Below are 11,270 nucleotides of genomic sequence, written 5' to 3'. Positions count from 1 at the left end.
TGTATATGTATAGTAAAAGTAAATCACGCTTGACCACACTCTTATTTATTTGGGCTATAAATAGTAGAAGCACATGTGGAAAATTTTATTAGTTTAAATCATTATTAATTTAGCCCCCTTTTATTGCCTTCACGAGCATGACCACCTGCATAAAATCCTATGAGTAACCAGATTGGTCTTAACCTAAGGGAAAATTATCGCCAATCACAATAATTTATAGATTGCAGTTAAAGTAAACAAATACTCACATCAATAAATTTTCAATTACATCATACAATTAAAAATTAGAAAACCTAACACATAGCAGTAAAAAGTAAACGCCAACCTAGCCTAGATTAGAGTTCGTTATCCTAACAAACATCTAAAGTGTGTGAGGTAGGTTGTGTGACTTGGATATGTCCTAAATTGGGCAACTTGTTGAAGTTATTTAATGTTCAGGTTTGTTAAAGATTGAATGAGATATTTATGTTTGAGTATAAATATTAGTGTAACAAATCTTAATATAGGTATATTTAAATGGTTAAATTATCATTACCTTTGTTAATCACCGAGGCTTAGATGTTTATTTCATTTTTTTTGGGGCTAGGCATACCTCGTAGGCCTGGGTTGCCCAGTAGTAATCAAGTTTGGTTAAGTTAATTCAATTGGTTGAGAATTAAAGGTTGATAAATTTTAATCCAATTAATTGATTACTAATTTTAATGATAAAATTAGAAATTTATGAAATTTTAGATTAATTAATTAATTTTTTGAATTTTTTTTCAATTATCTAATCATGTTAATTAAAGGCTTGAAGTTGACTTTTCAAATTAAACTAATTTTTAAACTTTTAGCATTTTTTTTAAATATTAGACCTTAAGAAGAATAATTTGAAATTGCCTACATTAAGTTAGGATTTTTTTTAAGTTTGGACATAGTTTTGAACTATGGTTGATAGGATAGTTGACTTTTGACTTTGACTTAATTTTAGAGTTTTGATATTTTTTTTAAAAATACTAGATTTTAATTAGATTTAAATGTCTTTGAGTTTGATTAAAATTAAATTTTCTAGAATTATTGGTTATTTTTCAAATTTAAGGTATTTTTGGATTTTTTTAATGCCTAATTAAGGGGTTTTTTAGATTTTGATCTAAATCAGTCCCAAATCTCTTGGAATCACTTCTAAAAGTCAGGAATTACCTAAGGGGATTTTTCTAAGTATTTAGAGATTTTTTTATTTATTTTTAATTAATTAATTATCAATTTTCTTTAAAAATAAAATTAATGGTAAATTAGATATCTAATCATGGGGCTTTTATTTTTTATGGATAAGGGTTTAATTATGAGACATTAGAGTCTTTAATTAAATTTTATTGATTTTATATGAATTAATTATGAATTAAATAAGGTTCTAAGTCAAATCTAGAAGGCCATGTGAACCAAATGGACTCTAATTCCAGTGAAACTTCGGCCAAAAGATCACTTAATCTCAAGACCCAAGCCCAATGAATTTGGGCCCAAGATGGATCTCTCTTAATGTTGCCTCTACTGCCTGTAATTGGGTAATGTTTTGATATCCTTGATGTAATAGTAAAGCTCTTTCAAAGTTATTTAATCCTCTTGGAAATGCTTACTCTAATGTGAAGTAGTTCATTCTTAATGGTGATTGGGTCCTTTTTAACCTTTTCTTGAACTGGTTAAATAGGCTATCTTATATGTTCCCATTCTGGAATGCCCCTCCTCTCTTATTTCCTGGGAAGGCTTAGATTCTTCGAATTAAAATTTTTTGGGACATTATTTCCAATCTACAACCCATTTCATGGTATAAATACATCTGGTATAAAAACTATGCTATAAGATATTATTCTTATGCTTGGATGATGACTCTTGAGGGGCTTAAAATTGCGATTTGTTCATTAGAAGATCTTTTGAGATAAACCCCACATGATTCTGATGCTTCAAATCCAATGAGTACCATTTACATATTTTATTTTACTACTATTTTTCGGTTTCTGTGCACTCTGCTTTACTGCCTCATATGGATAAGTGTTTTCTTATACCTACTATGCTTCAATTGTTTGATTACTTTGCAAGCTTGCCTTATTTCAATGAGAAGGAAAAGAACTTCTGCTACTTCTCTATTTGTAGTTCTTTGTATTTTCTGTGAAGGGAAAGGAATTCAAGGAGATTTGATAGAAATTGAAGTAGATCCTCTTTGGTTTGCAACAAAATCAAGAAAGTTATCACTTTCAAAGCGTCTAAATGGAAATATTATGATAGGTTTAAAGTTGCTTTTTCTGACTTTTCTAAATGGGTTTCTTGCTATATAAATTCTTTCTTCTTGTGGCTTTTTCGGTTGCTGTTTAGGGTGCCTCAAACCTCCCATGAACAATGATGTGTGTCGCCCATCTGTAGTCATCTTTCCCTGGAATGGTCTTCGTGCCTGCAATCTTAATTTCTGGATGGCCCTAATGCAACCATTTTGATTTTAGGCAAGTCCTTTGGTAATCAGGGTTGTTGTGTGCTCCATGTTTTGCTTGCTGGCTGATATGTTTTTCTACTTTCATGATGGTTAGCTTCTGGCTCTCATGAGTCCATGGTCTTTTTTTTAGCTTATGGTTTCAATCTGAGATCATTTTGTCATTCTTTACTATATATTTTTTCTTGTTAGTTAGGTTATTTTGGCTCCTGTTTTGAGTTTTCTTTATTTTTTGGGACATTTAGGTCAATTAAGATAAAGTCATACATACATCATCACGTACGCATGACTTCAACTCAAGATTTTTTGGTTTATAGCTAAAGCTACTAAGCATCAGACTAAGGCTTCATTTTCATTTGGGACGGCTTTCTTAATGTTTCTTAAAGCAGCTTTCTAGTATAAAAATTTTATTTGTTCTACTAGAAAGCTGCTTTAAGAAGCTTAAAAAAGCCATCCGAAATGAAGCATTCGTTTGGAACGACTTTCTTATTGCTTCTTAAAGCAGCTTTTTAGTATAAAAATTAATTTTTTTCTACTAAAAAATTTCTTTAAGAAGCAGTAAGAAAGCCATCCTAAATGAAGATTAAGATGAGCTGTATAGCTTAATTTTAAGATGTACATTCATATGGTGTTGTTCTTATTTTTTTCATAGCATTATATTTTTTTTCATTAATGATATGAACGATGCCCCAAACTTTCCTTTTTTTTTTAATCACTTCTTGATAACTATTTTTTTTTTTTTTTGGGGGGGGGGGGGCAAATTGCTTAAAGCCCTTGTAATAAATACTTGAGGGCTTGGCCCTTTCTATTAATAAAACAAAAGATTACAATGGTATAACAAAAAAGGTGCTTAGCCATAAGAAAAAATATGCTAAAGCATAAAGGATGAAAAAACATATATAAAATCAAAACGAATCCAAAAACAAACAGAATCCCTGTATGGCCAGGACTCAGAACAAAACAATTTCGATCAAGTATGCAATAAGCAATAAGTCTCCTTTGGTTGCGCGAAGACCGTCCAAAAGGAGCAGGTAGGTGTCATCATCGTCCACGGCCCAAAATTGACCTGCCAAAAAGCCAAAAAATCGTCCAGCAACGAAACAGCAGCAATCAAATGGGTTCGGACAACAACTGCAGATGTCACCCACCCGCGAACCCATAACAGTAAAAGTTACCAGCAATAAGTCATCTGATAACTTTTCATTGTTCGTATTCTATGTAATAGTGTAACACCTTCTGATAGACCGTTACTTTGGGCCCGCTGATATGACCAATTAATTTTCGTGCCAGTGAGCACAGATGCTGTGATTGAGGTCGGCCACTTAAGAACAAAATGTGAGCACAGTGAAGCAAATTTTTGTGGACGCCAAATTTTTGTATTTTACAATAATGTTTTGCCGCCTCTAATTTTAGGTGTTCTGGAAACTTCGAAAGGAGGTTAGGCTTATTTTTATATTTAAGCGCATGATGTGACGTAAAAGAGAACTGTTTATTTTTTTGGGTTTTATTCTTTTGTGGAAAAAAAAAACACCAAAACTAATTAAATTTTTAAAAAATGAAATTAAAATAATTTTAGAATGAACAAATTGCCACCATTTGAGCGATTTATTTTGATAAAATAAAATAACAGCGACATCAAGATTTTATTCTTTTATGGTAGATCTGTTATATGAATTATTTGTTTATAGTTAGATTTTCATTTAAATTGAATAAAAAAAATGTCATTCATAGTACTTTTTAATCAATTTTTTATATATTTATTTTTATTTGTACGTAAAATTTTTTTATAAAATTTTGTTTTTATTTAACATTTTTACTTTTTTGTATATATTTCTTTATGTCTATATAATTATATTTATAAATTTTATTTTCTTATTTAATTTCAATTTTTAATTACCCCTAAAAATTATAAAAAAAAACATAATTTAATACATATATTTTTTTCTTTGAGAGATATGCTATAAATTCTTTTAGTTTTATATTATTGTTAGATTTTTACATTTCTTATTTTATTTTTATATTTATATGACTTGTTAATATTACTATAAAGATGGACATGAAAAATCTATAAGTAATAGTGAAGATTTAATTTTGTTGGTTCACAAGTGTTTGCAATAATGTAAAGTGCCAAAAAGTTCTTTGTTTACAACACATTATTAGAAATCCTTTTTGTTTTGTAGAGTTTGAGATCTTTTCTAAACTCAAAATAGGCAATTTTTTGTCCAAATTTTCTTATCGGTTGATGTGCAAGACCTTATTAATAGGGGTGTAAACAAGTTAAGATGAGCTCGCGTCATCCATGGCTTGAGCTTGATTAATTAATCGAGTTCTAGCTCAAGCTCAAGCTTTATTCTACGAGTTTAAACTGGCTCACGAACAACTCGGTTATAATGAAAGAGAGAAAATGATTATTATTAAAGCCATATTATAAATAATTACAAAAAAAAAAGAAATTAGGATAAAAATAATAAATAATACCTTAATATAATTAAATGGGATATAATTTTTAAACATTGTTAACAAAATTATTTTTGAAATCAAGAATTCTAATATATTTAAAGTATATTTTATATTAATAAATTTTAAACAAGCTGACTCGATATCTAACAAGTCGAGTTAGGGTTGACTCAAGCTTGACTCTTTAGCTCATCGAACTCTAATCCCAAGCCATTTATTGAACATAGCTCATGTCAATTCACGAATCGACTTGACTTACTTACACCCCTACTTACTAGTAACCAAAATAAAAAATAAAAAATCAGTAAATCTTCTTCTACTTCAGGGCAAATTATTAGGTTCGGTATCGGACCTAAATTTTCATCGAATTTCGTGCGCTTTTACTACGCCTTTGATCTATTTTTGAAAAAAAGCAGCTAATACAAAATATTAACTGCATATTAGCTGCTATTTTATCTTTTAACTGAGTATTTAAAAAGTGTAGCAAAAGCACAGCAAAAGGGCAGCAAATATTCAATGAGTAAGATATTTATTGCGCTTTTGCTATATTTTTGCAAATACTCAACAAAAAAGCAGCTAAAATGCAATTAAAATTGTGTATTAGCTGTTCTTTTTCAAAAATACATCAAAAATGCAATAAAAAGCGTATGGAATCTGGACGAAAATTTAGGTCCGATGACCGGACCTAATAATTTTCCCTACTTAAGAGGATATGAAAAAAATTTTACCATATGAATCTCATTTAAAATAAAAAAATCACCGTTTGGCCAAGCAATAGGCATTGCAAGGGAACAGTTGATGCTGCATTAATATAATTCAAAGTTATTCCGATTAAAATAATGTAACTTTTTTATAGATTCATATAAACTCCAAAAAAAGGCATATTTTTTGTAAGGAAAAAAGAAAAAAAAAAAACCCTATCAGAGTGATATAATTTCCTTAACTTTCCTAACCGGGTCATCGGAAGGCCTCCGTTTAATGTGACCAAATCATCTAAGGCGACTCTCTCTAATCTTATCTTCCACTGGAGCTACTCCAACCTTTTCATATATATGCTCATTTCGCATCCTATCTCTAAGGGTCAAGCCACTCATCCACCTAAGCATCATCATCTCTACAATACTTGACTTAGTACTATGCTTCTCTTTTAATGGCCAACATTCACCACCATAAAGCATTGCAGGTCTCACCAGTCTTATAAAATTTTTCAATACTATCTTATACAATATTCAATAAATTAAAAATATACTATTGAATGTCAAATATTTATTTATTTTGTGTTAAAATATAAATAAAATAAAATTGAAAATTAAAAAAACAAAAACAAACAGCTCCTCAGGTAGCTGTGAGAGGGAGATCTAACCAGTTCTTGTGAAGACCTTTCACAGATTACAGGCCATGTTTAGTTGTGCTCCGATACAGAAAGCAGAATAGACCTTCATGATAGATTTCGTTTAGAAAAATAAATTTTTAATAAAAAAAATTTTAATTTAAAAAATTTTTGTACTGAAAAATTATTTAAGAAAACAATAAAAAAGCTATTCCAAACAGAACCTTAAACTCATTAATAAAACGTACATAATTTCCAAATAATAATAATAATAATAACATTCATTAGTAAACATTATTCACCTAACAAGCGTTAGATTTTGCTATAAATGAAGAAAAAAGCTAAGAATATGAATCCCCTAATTTATAAATCTTTGCTGCCCACCCAACTCTGAAAGCTCTGTCAGAATAACAATCGTTATCCCTGAAGGTTTCAGTGACATAATTAAATATTGTTTAATAAATGATCTTAACTCTTCACAAGATATATCTGCCATGTTATTAACAGAACAATGAATACTTGAAAACCACTAATACTCCTATTTAAATGATAATTATGTAATAAGCAAAACAATAATGGTACGCAACTCAACTTGGCCTGTCGGTACAGAACTTTGGCTGCTAAGGAAAAATTATTTTGGGTGGATAAGGACATCATCCGGAGGCGAATCAAAATGTGTGTACCTGGTGATATGGCGCGTTTTGATTCACCTCCGAGTAGTCCAGCGTCCGCACATAATAATTTCTCCTAACTAAGAAGCCTTGAGTTCGAGTCTTGCGTATGTAATGTGTGCGCAAATTTGCCTTAATTAGCCTAAATTTCCAACAAAAAAAACAACATCAAATATTCATCTCACTATGTGGGATCGACTATATGAATCTTTTTTATCTATTGTAGGCAAAAAAAAAAAATTAGCGGTCAATTTCTAAGGTGCAGTTCGGTAATCAGGTTGCAGATAATCAACGCATGCAAGAGAACACTCACCAATAACTATGCTGCAGCTTTGGAGAAAAGTAACGGCTATTTGTCATAAGAAAGTTTAGAGGAGATGAATCAATCAGAGACCATTGTGCAAAACCTGAACTAAACAATTTAACCATTTCAGAAAGGAATTTTATTAGGTCACAAGATACCAACTTGAGAATTATCAAACTATAAATAATTTTATTATATATGTATTACATATCGCACAAAGGAATTAATCAGAATTTTATGAGATCAAAAAGAATTTTCACACTAATAAGAAGAGCATTGCAGGACATCCTTGACAAGAATGAGATAGGAAAAACCTCATGCTCTCAATGTTTTTGCCCGTTGCCAATGCAGCAAGCGCTAACGGTGAATCTCCATAATGATTTGATGCTCCAAGATCCTGACACGCTACTTTCCGTAAGGTAGGAAATGATCAAGATTCTGTTGTGCATTTGGATGGCAATGTTCTGAATAAGAATCTTGCAAAAAGGTTCATGAAGAAATCAAGAAAAATATCGCAGTTGCTGGCTTGCAAGCCAAATCATGGCTGTAAAACTGAATCATAAGCTATGTTGCCTGGAAAATTCAGATCATTTTCCATTTTATTTAAACAATAAAGAAGAAAATACCTTTCAGCTTTCTGGTCCATCAGGTTCTGCTTCAAATCAACCCAAAGCAATATTCACTAGAAGAGTGGAAAAACCTACAGAGACCAATGGGTTCAAAATTAGTAGGATAGACACTAACTTTATTTAAAGAAAAATTAATACAACACACAACACCGTCAAGCCTTTGTCCAACTAAATGGGGTCAGCTACATGAATCTTTTTTCGTCATTATGTCATGTTAAAAGTCAAATTCTCATTTAAATCTAATAAAGAAAGATTATTTCTAATATTTTCTAACCAAGTCTTTTTAGGTCTACCTCTACTATTTTAACACAAGTCAAATTTAATACCTCTACTTTCGTAACCGGGTCATCAGAAGGCCTCCGTTTAATGTGACCAAATCATCTAAGGCAACTCTCTCTAATCTTAATTCATGATTAGAGAGATGGAAGGGTTTAGTTTAATGATGATAAAAAATCAGGTGGTCTTGTGTTTAATGTTTTGGATTTATTAAGTGGAAATGTGAGCATGTTGATAGATAAATATACAAGTGGCAAGATGGAAGGGTTGAGAGAGCCAAAAAAAAAAAATGAAGGTGTAAATGAGGCCTTAACCACACGGCACATGAATTGTAAAGTAAAATTAAACTAGACAAGTAGGAGCATTGCAAAAGCTAGAAGTTCAATGAAAATTACATGATGAATAACTACTTCATATTACACGAATTTGACCATCATAGCCATAGTTCTTCAGAAGGCCTTCATCTTGCCGCCAATTTTCTTTAACCTTCACTTCAACCTACAATACCAATGTTACCATATTTTGAATCTAACAGTAACTGAAAAATATGTAAAATACAGGATTCAAAATATTAATTGCACGAAACAGTATGGCAACCTCAAGATAGACTTTTTTCAGCAGAAAATCTTCAATATCAAGCCGTGACGCTGTCGCTAGAATTTTCAAAGCCTTCCCATCCTGAACTTAGTGGAAATATAGAGAAACAGACATTTAAGTTAGCAATTAAAACTTATCGAACTTACGAATGAAGCAGTAAGAATTAGATTTAAAAAAAATTCCAGACCCTATAGAAGACTATTAAAGAATAAAGCTGTTAAGACACATAAACCATGTTCTAGCATGTTCAAATCCTACTTCCAAGCTTTCCTGCACCACTGTACTCATACCATACCATCTCGCATATCAATATATGGTGCCATATAAGAATTCTTGTTCACACAGATTAAGGATTATAACAGTTAAATTGATCCACTTATAGCCCTTAAATTAAAATCCATGCCCTTAAATTAAAATCCATGTGACTCATCTTCCTAACCTATCTGTCAGCCCCTCATGTAGGCTTTTTTTCCTTTTTTTTTTAATAGCTTTGACTTATTTTCATTATAAGCCTATTGGAGAAGTATATAAATATTTCTGCACTTTGTATATAATCAATCAATAAAATCTAATGTAGCTCTTTCCACTTGTCTACATGATATCAAAGCGAGGTTAAAGTTTCTGTTTTCAAAACTTTGTTCTTTTTCTGTTCTCCCTTCTTATTGAGATTGAGATTATTTCTTCTCATAATTATGGATGGATTATTTAACTTCCCTTCCAAGGAGTTGCCGATCATGAATAGTGAAAATCAAACTAATGAAAAACTTCAGGGGGTACAAGCCTCATATTGCTTGAATGGAAGAATTATCTGAAATATTGTAAAATTGTGAAAAACTTTTTGAAAGGAAATGAAAAGAACCATCTTATGGATCCTCCCTCTAGAGCCAAAAGATTAAAAAAAAAAATTGTACTTGGGATGAAGCAGATTGCATAATTATGACATAGTTGTAGGATATCATAACACTTGAAATCAATAGATCATATATGTTTCCCTCCACTAGAAAGGAAGTTTAGGACACCATAAACATGCTTAAAAGTGAAGGATGTTGTCCTCATCTAGGAGATCAAAATAAAGATTTGAACAACAAAGCAAAGTATCCCTCTCGACTGAGTACTTTATTGGCTTGGACTAGATTATTACCAAGATCTCAATATGACATGCATTAATAATGTGGTAATTCTCAAACAATTTATAATAAGAGAAATTGTGTTTGAGTTTTTTGTTTAACTCAAAAATGACTTCAACTAAGTTCATATCCAAATCTTAAGTAGAAAAAATATACCAATATTAAATGGATTTTTTCTCTCATATCAATTGAAGAAAAAATAACGGTAATGCTTGATGCTCCGATCTCTAAAACATTTGTGACAACCACAAACAACAAAATAAGAGACTCATTGCTGCAAACACTTTTTCAAAAGAAGAATGACAGCCCTCTTCTAAAAGCAATATATGGTGCAACTACTGCAAAAAAGAAATAAACCATTAAACGAAAATAAAAAAATCCTGGAAAATTCTCAGGCTATAATGAAAATAAAGGCCACCATGAATCAAACGGGCTTAACCCCAAAAAAATTGATAAACTCTTGAACTTTCTCAACACTTTAAAAGTTCATATGAACTATGCTCTCTATCTCCAAATAGTACAACTTTTAAATCTCCTCACACCTAAATTCAAGATTCAGTAGTCATTGATTATATGCCAACCTCGCCAACCTTTTTCAATTGAAAGTTAAAAATGGACTATAGTTCTCTAATTATTATAGGTAAAGAAAATATTTTAATTTTTTCCACACTTTATGTCAATATTGTACAACATATTTCTCATCTTACAATAAATCTTATATCAATCATAAAATTACTAAAGACTACAACTGCAAGATAATCTTGTCCGACTGCAAGAGAGCCAAGTCAACATCCCTAGCCGGAAAGCAAACCTCCAACGCAAAATCATGGCTTCACTGTAGTGCTTCTGACTCCAAAGTCCGCCTCCGCAAATGTGCGCCAGCCCGGTTCCGGCCTTGCTCCCGTCGATCGCTACATCCAGTTGCACCTAGGGCCGAAGCTTCCTCCTGCCTTTGTCATTCTCTCTTCCGAGTCGGCCCAGATGGACCCCTAGCCGAGCCCGACCTGCCGCACGGAACCCATGCAACTTCCTCCAGCGATTCAACCCAAACTCCCTTCTCCTCCGCTGAGTAGATCCGACCCAAGCCTCTCTCCCATTCGATTCCCCCGTGCATGTGCTTCAGCACAACCGCACACAAACCCTAGCCTGATTTCACTTCTTGAGATGAGGCTATGAATCGATTTCTTTAGACAAGAAAACCTCCTCCTCCTCCACCTAGCTCAGTTTCCTCCAACAAGCTCTGATACTAGATGTTAGGATCTTCAATGAGAGGAAGAAGCACTTCCTTCTTAAGCTTCTTGGCGGAGGAGAGAGGGAAGGGGAGAGGGAGATAGTTGAACTCAAATTCTTTATTTCTTAATCATATTCACTAATACAGCCTATAATCACTATTTATAGGCAACAAAAAACTATACTAATGG

At 31.9% G+C, this 11,270-nt stretch overlaps 1 protein-coding gene across 1 annotated transcript in view; it reads right to left on the bottom strand.

The window, feature by feature from the left end:
- Nucleotides 1-7,324: 7,324 nt before the first annotated feature.
- The window catches only part of LOC110111527 (GTPase ERA-like, chloroplastic), a gene marked incomplete at its 5' end in the record, with an annotated part of 28,445 nt that continues 24,499 nt past the window's right edge, over nt 7,325-11,270 (bottom strand). Inside the window, 4 exon segments of the mRNA XM_020843442.2 lie at nt 7,325-7,696; nt 7,847-7,920; nt 8,521-8,623; nt 8,723-8,803. Of these exon segments, the coding sequence (XP_020699101.1) occupies nt 8,537-8,623; nt 8,723-8,803 (168 nt within the window).

The sequence above is a fragment of the Dendrobium catenatum genome, unplaced genomic scaffold (genome assembly GCF_001605985.2).
Source record: "Dendrobium catenatum unplaced genomic scaffold, ASM160598v2 fragScaff_scaffold_1473, whole genome shotgun sequence".
NCBI classification, from domain to species: domain Eukaryota; kingdom Viridiplantae; phylum Streptophyta; class Magnoliopsida; order Asparagales; family Orchidaceae; genus Dendrobium; species Dendrobium catenatum.
The sequence above is the reverse complement of the archived record's forward strand: the minus strand, read 5'-3'. Positions and strand labels throughout refer to the sequence as shown.